This window comes from Sylvia atricapilla, chromosome 16, assembly GCF_009819655.1.
Source record: "Sylvia atricapilla isolate bSylAtr1 chromosome 16, bSylAtr1.pri, whole genome shotgun sequence".
NCBI classification, from domain to species: domain Eukaryota; kingdom Metazoa; phylum Chordata; class Aves; order Passeriformes; family Sylviidae; genus Sylvia; species Sylvia atricapilla.
Genome location: NC_089155.1, coordinates 8116886 through 8143595, shown reverse-complemented (window position 1 = coordinate 8143595; position 26710 = coordinate 8116886). Strand labels below are relative to the sequence as shown.

Here is a 26710-nt window from a genome sequence, read left to right as displayed (position 1 = left end):
TCCCGGCTGCTGCCTCTGACTCACGTTTCAAAGAGATGAATGATGATGGATCCTATTTGCCAGCAGAGTCATCACCATGAATCTCACCCCCACACCCTCTCCTTGCTCCAGCTCTGTCCCCAGCCCAGCTTTCCCGTCCAAAACACCAGCTACTTGCGGGGCTCCCCAGCGCTGACCTTGGATCTTGCCCAGAGTCTGTACCCAAGAAGAGATGCTGAGCCCAGCCCAGCACCCACAGGGGTGCAGCAAGCAGATCCATGCTGGCAGCCTGGATGAGCACAGGCTCCCACTGCTAGACAGGTTGTGCAACTCCACTCAGACCATGAATGTCAAATTCCTAAAGGAACACTTGCTGTGGCTTTGGCTGAGGTTTGGGACATGGTGCCAGCAGGGGAAAGTGGCTCCTTCCTGCTTTCTGCAGTCCGTTCTGCTGTTTATCTGCTTTGTGGGATGGAGCCATCTGCCCTCCCCTCACTCCAGCCTGGGTGCTTGCTCCCAGCAATGTCTCTCCTCCAGGATCAAGTCTCATACCTCATACCCTCTGTCCTTAGCCCCATTTGGAGAAATGGAGTTTTATCTAATGAAGTGATGTGTAGGAAAAATACCCTCAACCTTCAAAACAAACACCCAAAACCCAAAAAACCAAAACCAATCCCTCATCAGCAAGCAGATGCCTCAAGCCTAGCTGGGCATCCTTCCTCTGATAACAGCACACTGTGGATCTCTGCTGGCGTCTCCACCACCTCTTTGCCTGCTCTGCACTGCCCTTTTAAACTTGGAGACAGCAGCTCCCTGCTCCAGCCATCCATCCACAACTCTCCCCATGCTGTGCTGTTCAACTGCCAGAGCTTCCATGGAGGCGACTGATTCCCTGAGGTATCACGCTGTCAAGCCACACCAGCCCCACAGCTGCAGCTTTCCCACATTAGAAATTTCTCCAGCCTCAGCTCCCACTGCCAAGGTTACTGCTGGACTGCAGTCCCACGCTCCCAGCTCAGGAAAACGGCGTGAGGAAGTCTGGAATTCACCTGCAGCACCAGCGATGGAGTTTGCAGTTCCCCAGCCCAGAGCACAGGCACAGGCCAGGAAACAGCTCAGAAACAGTGTCCAGTATCTTGGAAAGGAAATATCAGACTGTAAATATTATTTAGTACATTCCTTCATGAGAGAGCATCCACAGAGCCAGCAGACAAGCCAGAGGGATAGGATGGAATATTTGCCTCTCGCCTCAGGCTGATGCAGGCAGCTGGTATTTATCTGATGAGTTCACAACATACACTCAAGAGAAGATTTCAGTGCTGTTAGAGCAAGACAAAGACATTCACCCCACTTTCTCCCAAAGGAATTCTTTATTGACAAGTTTCCTCAGTCTTTATCTTAAAGAGAAACAGTTCCATACCCAAGCTCCTGCAGTCCCCATTCCACTGGCTCTGTTCCTCACAGGGAGGCCAGTTCCAGTCAAACAAGGAGTGCCCGTGAACGACACTCTACACTCCACCTATGGCCTAGTACATCTGCCCACTAACATCTCATCCCACATCCCCAGGTCTGCAGAGGGAGGGGAGCAAGGGTGGGGGAAACAGAGATTAATCAAATCAGTGTCAAAACTTGCTTCTCTAAAGGGTCAGAGGCAGTTCAGTCCCTCTGGGGTGATAAACCACTAAAACTACCCAGATATGTACATAAGTTTAAAGACCTGAGTAAGTCCCACTTCGCCTCTAAGGCACAGAATTGCTCACTCTAGGTATTTATACGTGGAGGCACCTTGCCTAGAATAAGATCAGGCCTCTAGGAGAAAAACTTGGAATTTGTCAGCTCCTGAGCAATGAAGCTGGACATCAAAAGAGCAAAACATCCAGCCCCTGGAGGGACTAGGTGAGCTCCATGACTCTCTGCCAGTTTTGTAAACCAGAATTAGAGCTGGGGCTTTCAACTGAGAAACCCATCCAGTCACAGCCAGATGTACCAGCTGGAGGAGCCCTCGGAGAGCAGAGCAGAGTCCCTCCATAGGTATCCATATTCCAGCCTTCAGAAATTCCTCCTCCAAGAACGAAGGGATAAGCTGAGAAGGGAGAAGCAAGTTTCATACACTCGGGAAACAGAGTGCACCACTGAATTTAACACAAGAACTGGCTTTATAAACATGCTGCTATGACTGCATGATGCAAAACTCCAGTGCTCAACAACCAGCTTTAGAACCCTTGCAGTCTCCTCTACAGAAAAGAAATCATAAACAAGTAAAGCGTAAGTGATGTAAGGCTTGCAATTCAGCTTCAGAGTCCAAGGGAGCATTGCCCTAATATGCCAAAGCTTTTTTTGTTTGTTTGTTTTTAAGCTTTATTTCTTTAAAGTTCATTGCATTTAAAAATAAAGATTCTTAGTTTTGTTAAAGCTAGAGCATTAGTGTAACAACGAGGCAGCTGCTAAGTGAAGTTTACCTTTTAGGAGCCCAGAAAAAACCCCAACTGTTTACACCATTTACCCAACAGCTCCAATGAGAGCCAGAGAAAACAGTAACAGGAGAAGCCTGGGAGCTCCCAGAGTAGCCCACACAGAGCACAGAGCCAGAAGCTGAAGCTAAGGTGCCCATGCACTTGGCTTCTCCAGTTACTGCCCTCCTCATGCTGCTCAGGGCCATGTATCTGCTCCAAGATATGTCAGACAAGGGAAAACTGTTTTCATCTACAGCAGTGGCATTTCTGAGCTACTCTAAGGAAACTCCAACTTACACGCTCTCCCAAAAGGACAGCAGTGATACATTTAATCTACAAACTTTAGTGTAAAATATCATTTGTGTACAAAACTTTGCATTCTCTTTATTTGACTTGGATCCAGCAGCAGTGTCTATGAATGAAGGATGGATCTCTCCAGACTGGCTCTCAGCCCCTTCTTGGATTCGCATGTTGTTGCTGTGGTGAAGGTTTGGGAGGGAGGGGGCTCTTCCAGTTGTGCACAGCTGTGCAAAGCCACATCCAGGTCTAGAAGGGAGTGTTGTCTTGTGGAGGCTTGTCCCCAGCTCCAGAGGGGGAGTGGAGGCCGTCGGTGCTGTTTTCCCTGCTGCCCACCACTCTGGACTGGAAGGAGAGAAGAGAGTGAGGACAACAAGAAAGCAGCACTGGGAATACCAAGTCAATTCCCCCTTGTCGAGGTCACCTACTGTAGCCAAGACTTCACATATCTGAGAGGCCATTTGCCCGAATACTAGTCTACAAGAAAAACATTGCAGAAATTAAAGTTTCTGCACAAGGCTTCACACTCTGTCTTTACAAGACAAAGCTGACTATTACCTTTATGGTCCCAACTCTATCTTCAAAGGACTTGAAGGTTGCAGAATTCCTTGAAGAAAGAAGAGAGGAGAAAAAAAAACAACAAATCAAGACAAGTTAGTGCTTAGCCATATCAAATGGCACAGTGTGACTGGGCTCTGAGGCCATTCCCCTGCAATGACACCATCACCCAGAACACTTCCAGCTCCTCACAGCCTTTGGCACAAATCTCTCAGGCACACCAGGCAAGAACAAGACATTCAAACTCTGAAGAAAAACATTTATACCACGTGCAGCCCACTCAATTGCTCAAGCTAAAATGAGGGAAGCAAGTCCTAATTCACTGGGGAATCAAGGCACAGTTAAGTAGAGAAGAAAACTGCTCTTAGCTTTAAAAAACTTCCAACTAAAAATATTTTGTTTTCAATAGTGGAAAGGGAAAGCTGAGAAAGGCTTAAAACAAAGGCTTCAGTTTCCTGTATCATGTCCCATGGGAAGGAAGGGGAAGGGCCATGTACTTGCACCTATCAGCAGTTTTATTTCTACAGAGGTGATCATTTGCATCAGGAAATGCTCACAAAAATCACAGTGTAATAAATTAATCAGAGCATTTCATATATCTAGCAAAGAAAACCAGGTCAGTTGTTTGACAACCCAACAAGCTGCTTCACTGGCAAAGGATTTCAGGGAGTGCTCTGTACTGAGCTTCCAGACCAGGCAATTACTCATAGAGCTGCTCCCCCGGGCCAGGCTGCGGGAGCACTGGGAGATGACTCGCCTCATCTCAGTTATTTTTGTTCCAAGGAATTGCTTTAGATTTGCAGCCATAAAACAACCTCTGTTGATCTGGAAAGAGGATGAACAGAGAGAGTTCTGTGAGCCTTGTCCAGCCCTGGCAGTCATTTCTCCTGCAAAGAGGTCACCACCTAAGGCACAGTGAGGGAAGGCTGAGGAGAGGGTTCCCATTAGGATTCACCTCGGTATCAGCAATGGCTGTGCTGCACACTGTGACAGAACTGTAATCCTGCCCTTCTCAGGGACCTCTGAAAGCTGCAAGCTTCAACTAGACTTTGGTACAGGTGCAACACTGCACTTAGTCCAAGACAAGACAGGTGCTAATGACCTTAAGACATATTAAAAAACCCTTTAAATAGTCAAGCTGCAGGCTGTGGTTAATCCATGCTCGGAGAGGGACCTGCTCGAGAAAGGAGCTGGCTGTCCAAGTCAGAACAAACCCCCAGCAGTGATGGAGGCAGCTGTCCTCCCCCCAGCCCCACTCAGGAGACACAGGCACGTGCTACGTTACCTCATGGCTGGCATACTTATCGAGTGGCGGATGGAGTAGCCGCTGCTCGGAAGCATTCGGGACAAGGAGGAAAAAGTTAATGACAATCTGACACCGTGCAAAAGCAGCCTAACCCCGGGTCTGAAGCACTCACTGTCCACACACAGGCTGCTGTGGACAACCCAAGTGCTAGGAGCCAGCCCTCTCTCCCCTTATTTAACAGCTGCAGCCCCAAATTTCGTTTTCCAGACACAGGGTAGCCAGTGTTTAACTGCAACTGTGATACAAAAGCCAATCCCAGGACATTGGTTTGTGGTAGATTTCTCAATCTGTGTCAAAAGTTTAGGCAAAGTTTAAATATCCAGCTTCCCCTTTAAGGACTGCAAGGGCCTGGCACAGAAACAAATGCTCTTTTAGAGCCTTGAAGAGTATCTTACCTAAGGGAATGTGAGATGGAGTGAGCCCTGGGAGAGGCCATGGGCAGCAGAGAGAAAAAGGAAGGAATGGTCAGAAACTTGAGCAGAGCTAAAAACCAAATGCAGGGACACAGTCACAGAATCATGGGACAGCAAAGTCAACCACCCAGGAGGAAGCCTCTCAAAATAAATCACAGGAGCAAACAAGAAAAAAAGCTTTTCATTACCTTCAGATAATCTAAGATGTTTCTCAAAGAGCAATAACAGCACCTACATCAGCTTAGAACCCAGCTGGGGAGGGGAAGGAGTAGATGTGCAACAGCAAACCAAAACATTTTATCTACCCCCATCCATTGCTTTCACATGGTTTTTGTAAGCATTTTTCTAAACTGAAGGTTTTACCAAGCACCAACTATACTGGTAGAGGTACCTCCTTCCCCTATTTCCCCCCGTGGTCTCTCACACAAAGACAGCATTGCTCAGACTTCAGTGAGTACCTGCAATGGATACCTGCATGTTACCTTGCCAAGCCTGCAAATCTCAAAGTCACAGTTCAGAGAACAAATGCACTGCAGGTTAATGAAGATAAGATTAAAGGTATCATGTTTACCCTGTAACTTGGTTGCCCATTTTTAGGATGGGGTTTTGCAGTGCAGTAGCATCTCAGCAGTCTGAAACAACGGACTGAGGTTTCCTACTTCTATTAGGAAGATTACCAGGATGCTCTAAAGGAGCTTTTCCTGCCAGAGCAGTGTTTTATTCCAGCTAAATATAATTTTTGTCTCTGCAGTAAGAAGCAGTCATGGCAAGCTGGATGTGAAGTACTTGGCAACGAGTACAAGGGCTTTTCCTGACAGCCAGAGCGAAGATGCTGGACTCTGTGGTTTCATTTCCCCATATATCCAAGTCTGCTCTTTGGCAGGGCAGATGCCTTGAAATGCTGCCTTTGCATGTGAAATAAATTAACCTTCTACTTACTCTTGCTTAAAGGAGAACAACACAGATAACACATCCATGCACCATGCTGCTCCATACGAAATACCACAAGCACTGGTTCCTTGTTCAGTATCTTGGCCTGGCTCTAGCAGTAACCCTTTTCCTCCTTCCACACGGATTGAAAATTTACAACAATTCCAGAATCTTCAGGCACTTTGGGTTCAGGCTAACATTTCATAATGAATTCGCTTGTAGCATTATGTACAGCAGCAAACTTCATCAGACACCATGAAGTGCACAGGTGGACACAAACCCACAAAGCAACAAAAAGAAAACACTTCCAATTTTGCAGTTTACTGGAATCAGTAAAATGCAGGAACAGAATGTCTAAAAGCCAATTTACTTTTTAACTGTAGGTGGAGATAACAGAGACATCTGAGCAGGCCAAGATTTGAAAAAATCCCACCCACTGAGGTACATTTCCTTCCCTCAGAGCAATCCAGTAGAGCATTAATGCAGCAAGCACACGGTTACAGCATTAACTTCCCAAGGTTACAACCCACACAGCAAAATCATTTTGTCCAGAATACGGCAAGTCTAAAGATTTAACATGTTATTTGTATTTAAAAAACAATTTGGTGCAAGCATTTTTAATGGAATTAGACCCACACCCTTGGTGCATTGAAGGCTCTGTGCCCATTCATCAGGCCTTCCTTGCATTTATCAACCAGTGAAGGCTGACTAAACAAGGAAATCCCCTCTGTTATCTCAACACTTTCAGTGCTGGAAAATAAACTCGCTTTACAAGTGGATTTGTAGTGTAAGAAGGAAAAAAACCAGAGTACAGTAATGGAGGTCAGTGTAGGCTACAAGGCTTGTAAGAGACATGAACAGAGATCATCCCACTTGCTCAGAGCAGTGATCACAGCAATACAACAGACTTCACTCCTCGTCAGCTCTGATCACATATCAGAACACCAGAGTTCACCTGGCAAGGGTGAAAAGTGGGACAATTCCTGCAAAACCTTATGCTCAGAGTTAAACCCTCTTCAGTATCAGAAATAGAAAGACTTGGATGCAGCACAGGAGATAGAAGTCTGTTTATATATGCAGAGAAAAACTGAAAGTCTTAAAAAAAATTATTACTGTGTTCCCCTGCAGGGCCACATATACAAATCCTGCTGAAATAACTTTGGCAGGGATTCCCAAGTGCTAAGGCAGAAGCTGCCTCTATTTCATAACACCTCACCCAAGTTATTAACTATAAAAAGGAATGCAGATGTTGAAGCTGAGAAAAACCATTGTTGCAAAGGCCTGGCTCATGCCTGGGCCAGCTGATTACATGGCCAGTTGTGACAGTGACTGTCATAGAGCCTGGCCAGCTCTGCCACCAGGAGAGCAGCCCAGTATCCCCTCCCTCCATCACCTGCTCCTGGGATGGCACAAACATTTCAGCAGCTGCATGACCTGCACTCTCCCAACTCAAGAACAACAGGCAGGACCAAGCCTGTCAAAACAGCTTCTGCCTGTGGCAACCCTGGTTCAGGAGTTCCCCGTGTCATCCCAAAAAAGCACAGCTCCCATTCCTTTGCTGAAATAGCCTGGCCAGATTGCAGAAACCAGGCCTCAGATTCACTTATCAGTTTGGCAAAATGTGTTCCCACCACATCTTGTGCCAGTATCCGTAATCTGCTGTGATTACATGAGTCTCCTTTTCCAGCAGGATAGGGAGTTTCCAGGAAAGAAGTTACAACTTGAATGCTGGAAAGGGTAGGAAGCCAGCTAGTCCTCTGCCAAATCCAGAGATGAGAGCTACTGAAAACACCAAAAAATACCCCCCAGGAACACAGTAACTAACTCATTGAGGACAGAACCAGAATAAATCAGTACTATGTGATCGGAGGCCAACAAGTTCTTACCACTCGGATACTCCCAGCCACAGTGGAATAGGAAATTCCCTACAAAGAATGACAGCTACGCATTCAATCCAAGGTTTGAGACAGCATGTTAAATACAAGCTCTAAAAATCCTTCCTCAGTAACCTAGACAGGCTGTACATCCAGAATTAGCTGTCAAATCCGAGAAAAACGTGGTCAAGGGATTCTGCATGAGAAATGTGGATATTACCATTAGTGGGGAAGAAATCTTTAGCTTAAGGTTCTGAGGAGGAGGTATATCACCAATTCTAACCTTGAGCTTTGTACAGCTGAGAAACTCACAGAGCAAGAACCTCAGCCAGGAGAACCTGTCCCTCTTGCCAGTTTGGAGAGGTTTAAATTTGCAATTATTTCAGTGGTCATCTGGTTAAGGAGGAATGGAGATAAACCCCAACCACAGAATAAATTTTTTATGTTGTGATAATCTTCTGAATCAATGGATAGTTTCTAACCAAGAAGACATAACTGTGCCTGGAAGACATGCTGCCCTTCTCCACGGAATGTCGACACCCGGGGCTTGAAACCACATGGAATGCAGCAAACAGAATTTTCCCTTTTTGTTTTTAATCATAACAGAGCACAGGAGGGATGACCCCTCTCTAATCCAAAGCAGTTACACTGAAAAAACACACCTCCATAGCCCAGTAAGAAATGGAAAAGTGAAATTTTAATTCTAGTTTCTTACATATAATGTAAAAGCTGCAGTGAATCCGCATGACAGTAAAAGGGAGAAGGCTGCTAAAAATGTTTGTTCAGTTCTCCTAAACCAAACTAAACTTCAATGCCTTGGAACAGGCTTATCACCTCAGAAAGTCTTCAATAAGAGCTCAGTCTGTCCTAAACTACAATGCACAGGGCCACACAGAAGGTGGCAGTCCATCAACAGCAACGTGCTGCCAACTAAGCAGAAAAATGGAAGAAAGCCTAGTTATTGTCTAAAATCCCATTCCTGTTTGAAACCAAGATCAAAGCCTGGAGTGCAAAGCAGAAATCTTACCTCATGTCACCAAGCTTCCTGCTGATAACAGAACCTACATTGGAAAGGGCTGCTGAAGTCTTCTGTCCAGCCTGGGAAAGGGTTTCCTGGGTCTTCTTATAACTGCATGGAAAAAAAATCATAGATTGAACTAATAGACTGGATCCAAAAGAATCCCCCCCATTTTGAAAAAGGAACCCATATTAAAGGAAAGAAGCTGGGTTAGTGAGCTGCACTGACTTCACCGAAAAAGCCACTTCCAGATTTGCATATATTCAAATACTTGAAGTTTTACAAAAGTAGAGAGTGTAGAATTAACCTTTCCATATGCTCACCTTATACTTTCAACCATATGTTCTTAAATCTAACAAATATTTGCTAAAAAACAAAACAAAACCAATTTTCCACATGGAAGCTCTAACACCACAGCACTGGAGCCTAATTGCTCTGCAACCATCCTTTTGTATCCTGAAGAAAATAAATCTAGGAACCTATCCCATACTATCCTTTCAGCCTTGAGGAAGCCATAGCACTTGTTATGGCATTATGTTTTGGAGGAAAGAGGCAAGAAACAAGATCATCATTACCAAACAGAAAAGAAATGCAGGAATCAGCATTAGCTCTACAGCAGCAGTTCAGAAATAAATTGGTAAAGAAGTTTCCTATCAGTTACCATTTACCACAATAGGTAAGAAGTCTGACAGCTTTTATTTGTCAGCTGATTATTTGAGTTTATACATGAGCTGGAGACACTCGAGAACCTTTGTTTCCTTCAGATGAGACTAATCTCAGGAACAAAGATTCTTTGTGTCACTTTCATTAATTCATTCTCTCTAAACTATTCTACAGTTGATGATTAACATTAGATTTATGTCATTCTTCAGACTAAAAAGGAAAGACTCAGGTTGGAAAACAAGTTCAACATTTTAAGCTTTTCTTATTCCAAGTATTTCAGCGTGAGATTATTTTTTTGCCTGGTGAGGACATTTAGGAGAAGGACATTATAAACAGCCTATGTTCACTCATGCCTGAGCTCCCCTGGCCACAAACACCACGGTGACAGATGTCTTACTCACACCTCCTTCTCTCCAGACAGAAGTGCATGGACAGCACCACAGCACCAGAACTGGATTTGAGCAATTCCAATTGCAACATGTTGGTTTGTTGGTTGGGTTTTTTTAATATCACACCCAAGTATTTCTGAATCACAAATATACACGAGACTTAGGCAGAACAAGGTAAAAGCGCATCAGTTTTTCCTTCCTTCTGCTTCTCAGAGAGAATTCCTATAACCTACACATTTTTGAGACCAATTTTTCTTGAAGTCAACAGCTGCAGAAGGGAGTGTGCCCCAACAGCAAGGCCTCAACATTGCCTCTGCACAGCACAATTTTCTGCACCTCAGCACAGTTTAGGGGTGAACTGATCAGCAGTAAGGCTGCTTGATCTCTTATAGGGATTGCCTTTCTATTGCAATCACTGTGTTTGAGGAGGATCTCAATCCCTGCCTTCAGCAGCCAGGCTCCTCCCTGGCTGAGCCCTGTCATGGGATTTGATTTACAGCTGCCTAACAAATATTGAAGACCTCGTGCTCACCAAAGTATGCAGTGCTGACTCTAGGTCTGCTTGGCACTCAGAGCTCAGCACTGAGGAATGGTTTACAGCACACCACTGTGCCATTCACACTGCAAAATTCCAGGTATTATGCCCAGTTTCAGCAGATAAAGGCCAGAGATTTTCCAGTTGTGTTTTCCACATCTGACAGAATTTTGAATATAACCGAAGAACGAGCACTTGGGTGCTGCTGCTTCTGCCTGAGTGTGCTCCTTCCTCCAGCACAATTGCTTGTGCTGGCACAGCAGTCTAGATCAAGGCAACAATCTGGATTAAATATAAACTTGGAAGCACAAAAAAGCAGCAGCTGGATCAGATGGCCAGCCTCGTCCTGCATCCACAGCTCCCACACACACGTACACACCTCACTGCTGCCAGACAGGAGGCAGAGCCAGGGAAGCACAGGGAGATGAGCAGCTCTGTAACCCAGAACTGCCACCAGACACACATGTGGAGCTGCAGCTGTGACAGCCTGGGATCAGCTTATACAAGGCTCTAATGCAACTTAACTACACCCAGCCCTGACCTAGAAGTTGCAACTCTTCTCCTGCAAGTGCCACAGCCTGGTTTTCCACGGGTGTAAATTCACAAGCACTCACTTTCTTCCCTTAGCCCCAGCACAAAGCACAGTGAAATAATCCAAATCTGGAAGTAATAAATATAAGCTCTGGCTAATACCCTGCTTTACTCACAGGCAACTGGCTGCAGCAGAAGCCGCAGAGATGATCTCTGCCCTGCGCTCTTCATCCCGTGATATTGCAACATTTCACTGCATCCCTCTCCTATAAACCCTGACAGGAAGGAATGAAATCTGCACCCTCAAATCCTCCTTTATCCATTAACACCAGCTTCCTCTCACTTGCTTTTATTCAGCAATCACCATTTGAGCTGTCTGGCTAAAGACACAAACTATGTAAATCACCTCACTTTCTGGTTACAGTGAAATTGGATCTAGGAACAGACTGGGGTGGGTTTTGCCCTGTTTATGTACTGCTTGCAGAGGAGAAGTCTGTGGTCAGGAACAGCAAACACCAGGAAATTGCACAGCACACAAAAGCACCCTAAGGTCAGGAGTCAGGTCCATTCCCAGTTCACTCAAGAGCCTTGTTAAGTTACAGAGCAGAGCAGCACTGAAACAGGAAAGGCGATCCATTTGCATAAAAAAACCCAAAACGTATGAATACAACCTCACCCTTGAACTTGCCTTTTTGCACTCACTGAACTTCAGACAAACAGAAATTCCGATTGATTTCTGAAATGTTGCTGGAATCTTTCAACCCCCTCACATCTCTGTTTCAGTCTCTGCCTTGCCAGCACCAACTGTGGCTCTGTCCAGTGCCAAAGCAAGCAGGAAAGCTGAGGTGCCACAGCTCCTCAGGCCCTAAGTGCTCCACAAAAGCACATTTCCGCCACATTTCTGGTGCTTGTGAAGTACAAGGAAACAGATATAACCAGAAGTTTTCTAGCAGACACACCCAGGGAGGGACTCTGAACACCGCTGGAGTCAGCCACTGACAGCAAGCATAAAACCCAAGGTCATTCTATTTGGCAAGTGAAACGGTGACAGTTTACAGCTTCTTAATCTTGAAAACACAGTTGAAAGTAGACCTGCATACTTCGAAATTTTTTCTGCTACTCCTACATTTTATCTCTGCTCCTCTTTCACCCATGTTAGGAAGAAAACTGTGAATTCACACATGCTGCTGATAACCAGCCAGCTCCAAGGACTGCATTTTATCCCCACTCCAGAGAACAGGAAGAGCTGGCTTACATCTAAGACCTACCTGCCCAGTTTAAATCAGCTCAGAAAATAATGACAAAACCTACCTGCTCCCACTGCAGCACTGTAAGGGATTGCCCTACATACTGTGAGAAAGGCACAGTGAGAAAGACAAAGGCCAACTTCCATAATATCCTTCCATAATTTAGTCCAGATGAGAATTTAATTTTAGGCGTTTAGTAAAAGCACATCTAAGAGAGATTTGCATTCAACAACTGGAGTAGAACAGCTGTGAGGTTTAAGCTGTTTGAGTCTATTAGTTGCCCCAACATGACAAGAATCTGCCCTGGACACTACAGCTCTGTTCTCATCAGGTATCACAGCAGAAAGCAAAGCTCCTGCTCCCTGCAGATCTTGTTGGGCTAACAAGAAAGTCAGTCTGGCTATTCTACAGCTTCTCAGCTGAAGGTGTAATGTGTGGCACACAGGCCTCAGCTACCCAGGGGTTTCAGCCAGTTCCTGAGACCAGGCAGGCATTTATAGAGTGTCATTGGATACTGACCTGAGGAAAAGCTTCCTCTCCCAGTAGAGGCATTTATTGGGTTAAAAAAGTAAAAGCTAGGAAAGATAAATGTCCAGGTAGGTGTAGTGAAAGCAGAGGACTGGGAGCAGGGGCACAGCACAGTTAGAGGCAGCAGACTGGCAGAGGAAAGCATTTGTTAAGGCTGAAGGTTAAGACACTCACGCTTCTGATTGAGTTAATTTTTCATTCCAGTCCTCCAGTGTGCTGCTGGCTGAAAGATATCTACAAACACAACTGAGGTTAGAGACAGCTCCAAAATTCACTATCGATGCTTCTTCTCACACTTTCCACATCAAAATGACTCATTACACTTATAGTATCAGACAACAGTTTCAGCCTCTCTGGTGTACAGCCAGAAGAAAAAAACTGTTTGAGAGGCAGGGAGACACCTAAGCCCCAGTTTCTTTTGTTTAAGCATGTTCAAACACTGAGCACAAAGAAACAAAGTCTGAAGTTTAAAAGGTGTCAGGAAATTAAAAACTTTGCATCTTCTGCTCCCTTCCTACATGTTCTATTGCTGATCTGTATTAAAAGCACAGAGCAGTGAACTCTAAAGGAAAAAAAAAAAACCAAACTGCCACACCCAAAGATGTATTTTACCAATACGGCAGGAACTAGACAATTAAACTTCAGTTTTTCTGATCTTTAGAAATCATGTTTCCCTATACAAAAACAGCACCTTAAGGGTGGTGACAACTAACACTGGAGGTACAGAACACACACTACAGAAGGTGGCTGCTCCCACCTCAGACAGAACACAGAGCTGCTCAAAGGAAGGGACATATCACCCAGAATTCACTTGCCCCAGTTAGATCAGTGCCACCTTGCCTAATGATGTGATGCTCCCAATCCACTGTTTCCTCTTAGCTAAATAATCTCCTTCAACACAAGACAAAGAGAGAGAAACTTCAGCACAGAAAGCACTCAAGGGCTCCTTAGGTTCAGCTATGCAGCAGAAATCAATGATTTGTATCTAATATCAGTGGAGCTCTAATATAATTAAAGAATATATCCCACAAGCAAAAGTAGCCAGATGCTCTTTGTCTGCACTTGTCACCTGCTTGGATACACAGCAAAGATTAAAATTCATGGATTTCTAGTGCTGACACTGAGAAAAGGGTCACACACCAATGCAGCAGATTCAGAAGCTCATTAACACAGTGGAAATTGCACAGCCCCTAATTCCAGCTATGGGGAAGCACCTCCAGCCGCTTCCCTCCCAGGTGGCCATACAGAAAGGCAACAATCAAAATGATTCCAACCACATCCCTGATGAGAAGAGAAATAGTTTCACAGTAGAGGTTCACTAATAAGACACCTGAAACAATAGACTAACCTACCAATTACCAGCTGAAGGGAAATTGTGGTTAAATTTTTGTCCCCTCCTCCTTCTTCTTTGTTTTTTTTTTTCATACAAAATGTGGTCTGGTAACTGATTGGAATTTTTCTTCTGCAATAGCAAGACCATGACAGACACGATGGCAGAAGCCTTTACTCATCTCCTCTGCAGCTGAGGGATGTTTCTAGCTGGAAGCCAAGCATGCTGGAAGTAACAACCCTGCTTCAGCCTGCCCCCAGCTCCCAAGCAAGCCCTGATGCCTGGGAGAACAAGGAGCAGCACAGATCAGGGAAGGCAGTGAGGAACAGAGAGGTGAAGCTGAGGAACCAGAGGCACTCACAAGTCAGACTGTGTCACTTTGTCATTCCACTCTCCAAGTTTCTCAGATGTTTTCACATAACTAGAAACAGAAAGTGTTAATGAATATAACTTTAATATTCATTTTTTTAGAAGACAATGACACAGATTCCAGTGACAAAGGAATAACAGAAATGGGGCAGGGACAGAGGAGGGAAGATGAGGAAAAGAATAAACAGCAAGATGAACAGCTCAACGATCTGCTCTGCAGTATCACTGTCAATAACTCTAAACCCCAGCTAAGTTACAGGAGACTTTTTAGCCTGGGTGATGCCTCCATGGGCACCCAGAGTCCCTGACACCCTGTACAGGGACAAACTTACCTTATGGACCCTCCTTTCGGCACTGTCAAGCACAGCAGTGACCATACCATACCCTTAATGACTGTTCAGGAACAGTCTTGTTCACATATTTAGGACAAGATGACTCTGGTGACACACTAATATCACAGATTTTTTTCATAGGAAGTAGGCAGGCTTTTAATTCAGGCTATACAATCCAGGGATTGCTTCTGAACTGGCACAAGCTGTGCAACTGCTTGCATTTCTCTTTGAGCCTGCGTTCAGAACAAGGCAGCAGCTGCCTGTGCTTCAAAGAATGGACAGAAACAGGAAAACTGAACCTGTAAGTGTGATCCAGATCACTAACACCATGGGAAAGAGCAGCTAGCAACAATTCATCCTGATCATAGATATGAAAGTCCAGTTTACACAGACACAGAAAGGATTTTTTAGATGTCTTTTACTCCATAAACCCATCAGAAGAGTAGCCTCCAGCCACTCAAAAGAGCTCTGGAATACCCTGCTGGGAAGTGTCACACAGAGTCCCAGTTAAACACAGGTATGTCACAAGCAACACTTACGCATTGGAGACTTGGACATCGTGCCAGCTTTTGGACAGGTTTTGCTTCAGCCCATCCAAGGGAGTCAGACCCAGCTTCCTCTTCAGCTCCCCACAGTGCCTCTCTTTGGCAGCCAGAACTTGTCTGAGAGTACCAATTTCTTCTTCAACCTTAGGGAAAGACAGAGGTTTGTCCCAAATCACAGTTTAGTTAAAAACTGTAAGTTAAAACAAATTTTTACCTCCCTCGAAATTAGCAACATTACATTACCATTAATTTTAAAATTTGGGAAGAACAGATGAATTATTCAACTCAACGTGAACTGTGTTGGAATGGGAAGACCACTCAGACTCCACCTCCATACAAGTCACTGGACTGGTGATTTAGTGGCACTGAGATGAACAGAACCCATTCCTTGTATTGTAATTTCAACAGCAGACACAATTCAGTTGCCAAACCTTATTAACTAAGATTCTATCTTATGTTTCCTTTCCTCCGATGTCTTTAAAGCAAAGAGTTTTTCCTCAAGAGATCTTTCTTACAACACTATCAAAGTACTCTGGAGCTGTCTCCAGGCAGAGTGGGTTCATTTCTACCTTAGCTGCAGCTCAGCAAGCCCTGCATGACCTTTCAGAGCAGCAAAGTCCTCCCTGCCACAACCTGCAAGTCAAAGAACCACCACAAGATTCTCACAGGAAGGAAAGGACAACAGAGAAACAGCTGCAATTATCTTCAGCCACGTTTCAGACAGAAATTATAACCTGATCTTTAAACCCCAAAAGGTGCTCAAATTTTAGGATGTTACATTACAAACTCTCAGCTCTTCAAAACACCAGAAGGAGTTGCGTGCAAAGCGTAATAAATATTTAAGAGAAAAATGTAGGAAGAAAAGCTCATTAAGTGCTTCATGGTTTCAGTTTCCTAAGGAAAAATGGCTTTCTTTTACTTAGTATTTGCCTGAAGTGTTTTCTCGCTTCACATGGAACTAAAACCCTACACTTAGCTCATGGCATCAAAAGCTACTTGTTTCCTTAGAGCTCTAAATTAGGCTGTTCTGGGAAAGAGCAAACAACACACCGCAGCGTTTGAAGTATCTGCCAGCTTTGTGCATTTTAACAATTAGCTGAGAGACCCAAAGGTAACACTGCAAAATTAAATAAAAAAAAAAAAAAAACAAACCACCAAACAAAAAAACCAACAACAAAACACCCAATCCTGCCCCTGTGGCTCCTGTTTGTTCCTACCCAGCAGAACACACCGGGGGCACACGCTGCCAAAGCGAGCCCCCCTCACCTTGGCGAGCTCGGCTCTCAGCTCCTCCTCCTCGGCCAGACTCAATCCCTCGGGCGCAGCGCCCCGGGCCGCGTTATCCACGGGAACATCTGTCATGGCATCCGCCAGCAGACCTTTGTTGGGAGAGTAAAGGTTGATATCTGTCGCAGACAAGGAGCAGAGGGCACCGAATAAGCAAGCGGCAGGCGAGGCGCGTTATGCAAAGCAGGGCGGGGGACGGCGGGGCCGCGGGAAGGGGCTGCGCCGGGGACGGGAACAGAAACCTCCGCCGGACTTTCCTCCGCGAGCATGGATCCGAGCCGGCAGCGGCACCGGGCATTCCGCGGCCGTACAGCTCCTGTGTGGGTGGGGACGGGGCCCGGCCAGCGAAGCGGCGCCAAGGAGCGACCCCCGGGGCCCTTCCCCATCCCCGGGGCCCTTCCCCATCCCCGGGGCCGCGTTCCCCCTCACGGCAGCGGCAGCTCCCGCCCCGCCGTCCCCGGGCTCCCCCCCGTGCCCGGGACCCGCCGCCGCCCGGCGCCCGGTGCCCGGAGCGCAGCCGCCGGCCCGTACCCTGGCTGGCGCTCTCCATGGCGGCGCCCCGGGCCCGTCCAGCCGCCGCCGCCCCGGTGACGCGCTCAGCGCGCGCCGCCCGCCCGTTCCGGGGAGGGTCGCGGGCACAGCGCGTCACCGCCGCGTCGCCACGGTGACGGTGACACGTGTGTCACACCCCGGCGGCGCCGGGCACCGGGGTGACGTCATGGAGCGGTCAGCGCGGCCGGGCGGGGCCGGGCGGTGCCGTGAGTGCGGCTGGAGGGCAGGGGGCAGCACCGACACGGGGCACCGGGACAGCGGGCACGGCCCGGCACACCGGGACAGGGCACCGGGACAGGGCACAGGACACCGGGCACGGCCCGGCACACCGGGACAGCGGGCACGGCCCGGCACACCGGGACAGGGCACCGGGACAGTGGGCACGGCCCGGCACACCGGGCGGCACCGGGACAGGGCACAGGACACCGGGCACGGCCCGGCACACCGGGCGGCACTGGGACAGGGCACAGGGACACCAGGCAGCACCGGGACAGTGGGCACGGCCCGACACACCGGGCGGCACCGGCACAGGCCACCGGGAATTTCCCAGGCTGCCCCGGCCGGCCGCTCTGTACAGCCCCCGAGCTCCGTTCCCCCTCCAGGCCCCCGGCGGGCTCGCTAATGAGCGCTGATCACCCAGCACGGTAACGAGCCCGCTGCCTGTCTCCCCCATCCCGCCTCCGGGGTTTCCGCTCCCGTTAGCTCCGGCGGCGGCTGCGGTGCCCGGAGCCAGCCCGGCACCCCGGGCCCGCCCTGGCTGCCCGGTCACAGGGACCCCCAGCCCCTCCCGGTGTGCAGCTGCAGGGCTCAGGCCGCTGCCCGCTCCAGATGTGCTTCACAAACCGGGTTCTCTCTCCGTGCCACCTGCAGTGCCAGCAAAGGGGAAGCGGTGGCAGGAGAGGAGGTCTGGCCCGTGCCTGCTGCGGGCAGAGCTCGGCTCTGGTGACAATTTACTGTTCTCTTTGGAGGGGCCGGGAGCGGAGTGGGAGCCCAAACCCGCCGGCAGCACAGCCTCCAATTCCACCTGGGTTTGAGACCTGCCTCAGGGAAGCCCTGGGCTGCTCCCCTTCCAACTATTTCGCAATCCCTTCATTGAAAATCCCACTGGGTTGGCACCTCGTTTCATTTTCAGAGCCTTTTCCCCTGTCTCTTCGGGTTCCCCAGGATGAGGCATGAAGAGGGAAGTGAATATAGATGGGGAAATGGAATTTGTCAGAGCCCTTTCCATCAGCACCTTGGCCACGCGAGCAGAGGCTTCACACCCACAAGGTCTCCTGGAAATGCCCTTCCTGGAGCACAGCACATGACCCCCATCTGCCTGCTTGGCTTTAAAAGAACAGGGAACACTTTAATAGCTTAACGTTTTATTGGGGGATTTTTTTTTTGAGGGGTTATTGTGAAGTTTGAAGCCTTGGTGCACACCTCATTTCGAAGCTGAGCTCAGTGGAAACCCAGGGAGTGGCCGAATGCTGAGCCCATGAGAAAAATCTGGATTTTTCCAAGCTCACCAGAGCCCGAGTTCCTGAAAATCTGGCCCCGAGAGGTGGCTGCGGCAGGAGGAGCTGGGAGGGCTGCAGCTCACAGGGACTGTCGTGGCCTCTGCCAGCTCTGCCAGGCACAAAGCCCACTGCCAAGTCCAGCCTCCCTGAACAGACAAGGATCAGGCTGTGCCTCACGGGATTGCCCTCCAAAAATCCCCTGCTCTAGCAGCTGATTTCCCTCTACCTTCAGGCGCTGGCTTTTAATTAAATGCATTGTGGTGCCAACTTAATAATTCCCCAATCCCAAGACCTTGAAGGGTGTTGGAAGTGCAGAGCAGAATCTCCTAAATTTGGAGAGAGGGGAAAAATAAAATAATAAAATCCCTTTTGTGTTTTCAGATCTGCTGGGGCTCTGCTGAGGTTGGGCATTATTTGGGGGGCAAAATGTCTGTGGAGGCGTTTGTTTGCCCTGGCAGCCACAGCTCTGCACCCTCCACATCTCCCCGGTTCCCTTTTTGCTGCCACCGGGATTTTTGCTTGGTTGGGGCTTTTTTTTTTTTTTTTGGCCGTTTGCTGGCGAATGCAGAAATGTCAGGCCTGGGGCGAGTTCCCTTCGCTGACGCTTTTCCAGCCGTGTGGAGGCGGACGGGAAGGAGGAGGCCATTTGACGGTCTCGTTTGAGATGTGAGTGGCATCTCCCTGTGCCCAGGCACACGTGTCTCTGGAAAGGGCATTGTCACCGGGCACCACGTTGTTTTCCAGCCCTGAACTACAGGGGTAGCAAAGGTAGAAACAAACCACAGTTTCCCAGCAAAGCAAGGAATTGCGTGAACGGCCAGGCGCACGAGAAGCAGCACCCGTGGGCGTCCTCGGCCACCGCAGCTCCCGGGATGGGGATGCTCCGGGTGAGCAGCGACATTCCTCAGCTGCCAGTCCCCGGTGTCTGCGCCGGGCTCGGGCAGGCGCCGCTGCTCCGTGGCTTCGCTGGAAGCCGCCGCGTTCTGGGCTCTGTGCCCCCTTTTAAAGCAAGCCCTGACCTAGATTCCCTCCCTGCCCGTGCACAGCCGCCGGGCTCTGCTCTCCCGCCGCTCCTCCCCGCGGCTGGAAGGGGCCCAGCGGAGCTCCTGCTCCGTATGCCGGTGGCATCCGCCCCGGCGGAGCGAGGATCGAGCCAGCGCCGGCGGATACAGCCCCTATCGCCTCTCCCCGGCCCGGCGCGGTTCCCAAGCGCGAGGTGTTAACGGAGCATCCCCCGAGCAGGAGGGGCGCTCGGTGAGGCTATCTCCGCTCGGCAGAGATATCACCGCCCAGAGGCAGCGCTGATGGCCCGCGGCCAGCCTGGGGCTCTGCTTGTCCTCCTCCCACGGCAGTGCCCACTGGACCCCGGGCATGTCCCACCCCTCGGCCTGGCACTGGGGACAGCACCAGCCGGGGGGTGCTGGATAGCCTCCTGCAGAGTAGGGGTGCAACAGGACCCCGTCTGTCCATCCCAGTGTCCATCTGCCCATCCATTTGTCCTTCCTTCCTTCCATCCATCTGTCCATCCATCCATATCTCCCCATCAGAGTCAACCCTCACTCATGGTTATATCCCTGACCTTTCCTTGCATGACCCACACACGGAGCCCCATGGGGTAACATTGGCCCGGGCACTGGTGGTAAAACACACATTTAAGAGCAAAAACCACCATTGAAAAGTGGCGTGTGCACCAGCACCCTGCCCCCGGGTCACAAAGGCAGGAATTGGGAGCTGGATGCATTAGAGGATCCCCTGCAATCACCCTGGGAACTGCCCAAGCCCCCCTTGTGTGCCCCCCAGAAACCTTTTATGCCTCAGGTGAGACAGATCCTCTTTCCTCATCCCACAGGTGGGAACAGGGGTGCAGAGTGATGTTGGGGTTCCTCTTTCCCCATCCACCACTGGCCTCTGCGTGCTGCAGGGCATCGCTGGCCCGGTGCTGCCTTCCGCTTTCCTGCAGACCCAAAATAGCCCCGGATGATGGTGGGGGGATGCCGGGGGTGACACTTCCTCTTTCTGAGACGCCACTGTAGCTGCTGGGGAAGGTAGAGGGACTCTCAAGTGGGGATGAGCCAAGGGGACGTGGGCGCAGCTGCTGGGGCTGACATCAGGCATGGATCCAGAGCATCCTCTGGATGCCCAGGTCCTTGCCTGGGCCACCCCAGCTTCCCCCACTTTGCCACCTCCCTGCCAGTGTGGAGGGTTGGTACAAGCACCTGGACCGTGTGGCTGCATCCTATGGAGCAATCTGGGATGGGCTGGGGTCCCAGCAGCCCCAGGGGTTCCCCGTTCTCACCTCTCCACCCCAAGCAGAAAGCTGCATCCACGGGCTGCCCAAGGGGTTCCCGTTCACGTCCTGCTCTTTCCCAGAAAATGTCAGTGACTCCTTGACTGGTGGCGGGACTTTCTCACTGTCAGCTGAAGTCCCCCTGTTCCCACCACAAACGCCCTCAGGAGCCATGGGAACAATCTCAGCTGGAGCAAGTCAGACTCTTCTCTGAGGCCACTTCTGAAGATCACACTCCTCTGCCTGGAAATGGGTCCCTTGATTTCTGCTTTGTTATCCTGGCTCATTTGGCTGCCCTCAGCTCCATAACAGCTCCAGGGAGCACCCAGGTACTCCACATCAGGCACCAGTGCTGCCCCGACTGTGGGGTTTCTCTCTGCGCCCCACCTAATCATCTCTTGTTTCCACTCTCATCACTGGGAATTCCCCCAGCAGCATTTGGGGTGAAGTTACTCATCTCCACAGTTGCAGCAGAGTTCAGGGAGCCGCCAGCATCATGAGGCTGGAGGGGCTGTCCCACTCCAGCCCCACGGCAGCACCCTGCTGACCACAAACCCATCCCCGTGCCCAAGAACATCTCAGGAGGATGCAGGGGACATGGAAGGATGTGGGCTGAAGCTTCTGGTCTCAGGGCTTCCCATGCACCCCCAAAGGATGTGCACACCCGGGAGCATGCACTGCGGTTGATGCCTTAGGATTTTAGGTTTTGTATTTTTCAAATATTTGTAATCCTGCAATTCTTGAGTATACAACTCTAAACTCCAATATAGAGTGTAAGCTACTGCTTTCCCGTTTTGGTCAAACACAACAATTCCTCTCTAGGCCTGGGAACCAAGGACACCTCACTGTCTCAGGACCGAGAAATGTAAACAAATGTGAGTTTGAGGGGGCAAACTTAGGGTAAATTACTTCATTACCTAAAGCTGTAATTAGGAGATTAACCCCCAATATGCAACAGAATCAAACTTACAAAAGCGCGAAAAGCTGTGACCCGTCATCCATTTTGGGTGTAGCCCCTGGGGGGTGGCTTTGTCAGCCCGAAATGTACCTGAAAGCCCTTCATTAAATACAATCACTTTTTATTCCCTTAATTTTGTCTGACCTCTGTTTTTAGGTAGCCCAAAAAGGCATCCCTGCAGCCAAGAACACCTCAGGGGGATGCAAGAGACATGGAGGGATGTGGGATGAAGCCTCTGGTCTCGAGGCTTTCCACGCACCCCTAGAATGATGAGAATGATGGGCACACCCGGGAGCGTGCACTCCTGTGGGGACACATACGCATGGGGACAAGGGACATGAGCAGCGGAAGGACCCGGTGGGTGAGGGAGCCACGTCCCGCAGCCGGGACCTGGAACCCCGCAGCCTCCTGGGGTACAAGGGAAACTTCCCGGGGACATAGCGTGCAAAAGCCACGCTGCTGTCACTGCAGCTGTGACCGGCTCTGGGTGTCAGCTGCCATTCCTGGGAGCTGGGGCAAGGATCCGTCCCTCCCTCGCGCTCCGGAAACGGGCTGGGAAAAAACCCTCCCCCTCCTCCTCCCCGCTTCTGCCTGATTTCCCCTACCCTGCCCAGGATTGCTCTGGGACCTGTTTCCCACCCCGCTAACCCTGCTCTGGGATCCATCCAGCACCATCTGCCGCTTGGAAGAGCCCTGTTCCCTAAGCTGCTCTAATCCCTGAATCCTATCTGCGCCCCGCAGTCGGTGTGAGCTGCCGGCAACGAGCATCTCCCCGGCTTCCGCAGCCCACGCTCCCGCAGCCCACGGCCACGCTCCCTGCGGCTCTCCCGGCTTTTCCCTGCCCGTGGGGCTGGGGCTGGTCGGGCTCCGAGCGGCCCCAGCGCTCCGGGAAAATAGGAAATGCCGAGAGACGCAAGAGAAGAAAAGCAATAAGTGATGCTCGACGCTGCCTCCCGCCTTCCTTTGCCCTGGGAGCAAGGCGAGCTCCGAGCCAGGAGCGCAGGAGGCAGCCCCGGCATCGGGAGGCGAGAGAAGGGAGAGATCCCTCGGGATCGGGAGCTGGGGGGCAGCTGGCAGAAGAAGAAAAGGAGCGAGGGGCCGCGGAAAGGTGGGAGGAGGGTGAGGGGCGGTGAGCCCAGGGGTGAAAGAGCCGAACGCTGGAGCGGACAGACCGGGCGGCTCAGGAAGCCGGAGGAGCGGGGGGCTGGGGAGGTCTCCCCCGCTCTCCCCGCCGAGGAAGCGCAGGGAAGAGCTTCCCGGATGATGCGGGGCATGGAAGGAGAGGAAGCGCCGGAGACAGCTGCATAACATCTGGCAGCGGCGCGGCCCCCCGGGACCCCGAGGCAGCCGAGCCCGGGGGGGCCGGGTCAGCGCGACGCTTCCTGCCACCCCTCCGCTGCCAGATGTGCACCCCGCTCCCCCCGGCCCTGCACCCCCACCCTTCCTCCCCGCCGGGACGTGCCCAACACCTGCTTCCAGTTCAGCCCCAGTTCGCCGGCGCTCCCAGGACCCCGGCGGTCCCCGCAACGCCCAGGGGACACGCGGACCTGTCACCTTCGGCATCCCCATCCTCTGATGGCCTTCCAGGCTCCCGTGGGGCGGGCTGGGGGGAACGATCAGTGATTGCCCGCAAATGGGCGCGTTCCCCTCCGTAGCACCGTGGTGCCCTTGCCCAGATCAAGCCCGGGCATCCAGCAGCTCCGGCCCCAGCAGAGCAGGGCAGGGGGTGCAGGACCACCCCATCCCGGCCGGCACTTCCCACCCTGTCCCTCCTGCCCCGAATCCCTCTGGATCCAGCACACACACCCCCTCCCACCCCCCCCACCCCCCCACCCCCCCCCAGTCCGGGGCAGGGAGCTGCCCATGGCGCGGCCCCGGCAAATAGCTGGGTAAGGTTGAACAGCAAGACAGGATTAGCCGCGGGCAGGGAAAATAGCCTCTCCCTTCAAAAATAGCTTCCTGGGATTAAAAATAGCCAGAGGTCCCGGAGCCGTGGCTGCGGGGGGACACAGGCACCAGCTGGGCCGGGCCACCCGCTCCCGCGCCGGGGGACAATTAGGGGCATTATGGAGAGCTTAGGGCTGCTCGGAGCCATCTGGTCACAGACAGAGCCCCTGCAGCGGGGTCAGGCCCCTCCAGGTGATCCTGTGAGCCCCGTGGTGGGGATGGTCCCCAAATCGTGGTTATTTCCCTTTCCAGACAAAGCCATGTGGTGCAGCTGACATGCTGGAGGGAAGGGATGGTATCCAGAGGAAACTGGACAGGCTGGAGAAGTTAGCTTGTACTGCCCAGAGGAGTCTACAGAGATGCTCCAAAAGCTGGAGCACCTCTGCTCTGGAGACAGGTTGAGAGAGCTGCGGGCATTCAGCCTGAAAAAGAGAAGGCTCTGGAGAGACCTTAGAGCCCCTTCCAGTACCTAAAGATGAGCTTTAATGTCCCTTCCAATCCAGCCCACTCTGTGCAGTCCCCAGGGATGTTTTAGGCTGTCCCAGGGCACAGAGCAGGGGTTTCCCTGTGGGTTGGATGGGGCAGGGGCAGGTGAAGTCCAGCTTAGAGTTCTGTGGGTGTCCCACGACATGGGGACTGCCCCACACCCCTGGCACTGGAAACCCCCAGTCGGGGGTGATGCTGGGGCATGGCCAGGCACCCCAAATCCCAGCCAGCCCCGGGGGTTTTTCCCCTGTGTCACAGGAAAGTGGCATCAAATGTGGCCAGCAGTTCCTGGGCTGGGAATGTGGAGCTCAGGTTTTCCCTGAAAACTGCAGCACAGGCTGAGCCCTGGGTGCCACAGCATTGGCAGGGAGTTGGCTGCAGTATCACCACCCCGTTGGGGACCGGAGGCAAAGGTGGTCTCAGTGATTCTTTGAAGAACAAGGACCAAAAGCCACCAGCGAGCACTCTGTGCCCGCACAGCCAGTCCTGGGAGGTTTGACATTTTCACCTCCACCTCCTGTTTTCTGCTCTCCTCCCACCCAGCGCTTGGAAACGGCTGCTCTTTCTCTCCCTGCTTTTCTTCCCGCATTTCCGCTGGCTGTGGGCTTTACACAACATCTCCCGGTTGGAGAAGAGCAGAGACCTCCTCCCACTCCGATGGGAGCGCTGGGTGTGCTGAGGCTGGCGAGAGTCTCTCAGGTGGAGAGATTTTAGCAGGAGCCTTGTAAGGAATAAATCCTCAGTCTCTGGAGTCCCAGGAAAGGGCGAGTCCTTGGATCGTGTCGCTGCAGCCAGAAAGATGCGTGCGGAGTGACAGTGGGGACAGCTGGCAGGGAATGGCAGTGTCCCAGTCTGCAGCGGGGACAGCCACCCTCGGGGAGCAACGGGGTGGGGTGGCCTGTCCCTGCCCCCCCATTATGATCAGCTCCATCCGTTCCGCAGCCCCCCTCTGCCCCCGCCGGCATTATCCATCTGATCCCGCTCGCAGCCTCCCTAAGGCACTTACAGGGGTTAAAAACAGCAACTGGCCCAGCCCTGACCCCAGGGGACCCTCCGAGTCCCCAGCTCCCTTGATGCTGGCACTGACCCGATGCAGGATAGGCACTCTGTGTGTGTGTGTGTGTCCCATTCCAGGAGACCTCCTGGTCACCCCGTCCCTGCTGGGGTGGTGGCAGCACACGTGGGGTGACCCCCCCATCACTTTCTCCTGCCTGCACAAGCAGAGTGATGGGTGACATTAATGAGGGTGCTGGGGGCGCTGTGGTGGGGGCTGTTTTTCTGCTGCAAAGGGGGGCAAAGGGGTGCCACAGCACCCAGCTGGTGCCCCTTTCCCGGCGCCCTTCTCCCCGCCTTCCCCAAAATCCCGCCCGAAGGCAGGGAGATGAAAGCGGGGTCACGCTGCCTTGCCTACCCACATCCTTCCCGCACATTCCTCTCCCTCCTTCATCTCTCCGGGGGTGCCCGTCCACTCTCGGCTCCGCAGCAGCCCAGGCTGGAGGAGACCTTGGCGTTTTCCCCTCTGTTAAAAATAGCCTGAGATTTATTTTCTGGCAGCATGGAAAGCCCCCGGGGCGGCCGAGAGGAAGCAGCCGGGCTGGGGCAGGCAGGGGCGGCGGGGGGAGAGCGCGGAGGGCAGGAAATAACCCCCGGCAGCGGCTGCCCTGGACGGGGAGAAGGCTCAGATGCGAACAGTGTGTGGTTCATGTGGAAACTCCCAGGACAGCAGCCACGGCTCCGGCCCTGAGCATCCTGCGCTCCGGCCAACTGCCTCCGCCTGCTCCCCACGGCCAAGGTCGGACAGGGCTGGGAACAACCTGGCCTAGTGGAAGGTGTCCCTGCCCATGGCAGGGGGTTGGAATCAGATGAGCTTTAGGCTCCTACCAACCCAAACCATTCCATAATTATACGGCAGGGCTACAGCTCCTCTGGACTGTCCCTGCCGTATAATTCAGTCTCCCTGCCCAAATCCCTGGGTTTGTCTTAACCCCAGCCCCATGTCCCCACACCTTTCCTGATGCCATCCTTCCCATACAGAGTGTCATACAGAGGGAGGACGGTGGGATGCTGTGGAAGTCCCCAGGATGCTGCAGGAGCCCCGGGATGCTGGCAGGCAGCAGGCAGGGAGAGCAGGGAAGTGCCGTGCTGAGGGAGCACTTTGCTTGCCACCACTCCCTGCCCCGTTTCCCTTGGGTCCATCCCAAACTACTCCTAGAGTGCTGGGCACTTGGTTTGGTGTCTGTCCACCTCCGTGACCCCGCATGGCCATGCCTGGAGTGGAGGTGGCAGCTGTCTGCACACAAACCACACAGAGCTCTGTGCTGCTCTCCTCCTCCCGGCATTTCACTCCAGGAGTTCCCACCCACCCTCCGAGGATGCTCAGAGTGCCTCTGCCTGCGT

The 26710-nt window shown here is 51.4% G+C and overlaps 1 protein-coding gene across 10 annotated transcripts; it reads right to left on the bottom strand.

Annotated features, from left to right (window-relative positions):
* Positions 1-1330: 1330 nt before the first annotated feature.
* Positions 1331-17262, bottom strand: TPD52L2 (TPD52 like 2). 10 transcript variants are annotated; one of them, XM_066330802.1, is made up of 11 exons: positions 17116-17247; positions 16564-16703; positions 15292-15440; positions 14413-14472; positions 12896-12955; positions 8838-8939; positions 4989-5015; positions 4573-4614; positions 3288-3336; positions 3158-3206; positions 1331-3074 (listed from the first exon to the last, which is right to left on the bottom strand). In XM_066330802.1, exons 1-10 carry the CDS (start codon positions 17132-17134, stop codon positions 3171-3173), a joined length of 684 nt encoding a protein of 227 aa, XP_066186899.1. In that variant the 5' UTR covers positions 17135-17247; the 3' UTR covers positions 1331-3074; positions 3158-3170. The 10 variants fall into 10 exon arrangements, with proteins under 10 accessions (XP_066186899.1, XP_066186896.1, XP_066186895.1 ...); XM_066330799.1 differs by lacking the exon at positions 3158-3206 and having other exon boundaries at positions 16564-16676; positions 17116-17262; XM_066330798.1 differs by lacking the exon at positions 3158-3206.
* Positions 17263-26710: the final 9448 nt, after the last annotated feature.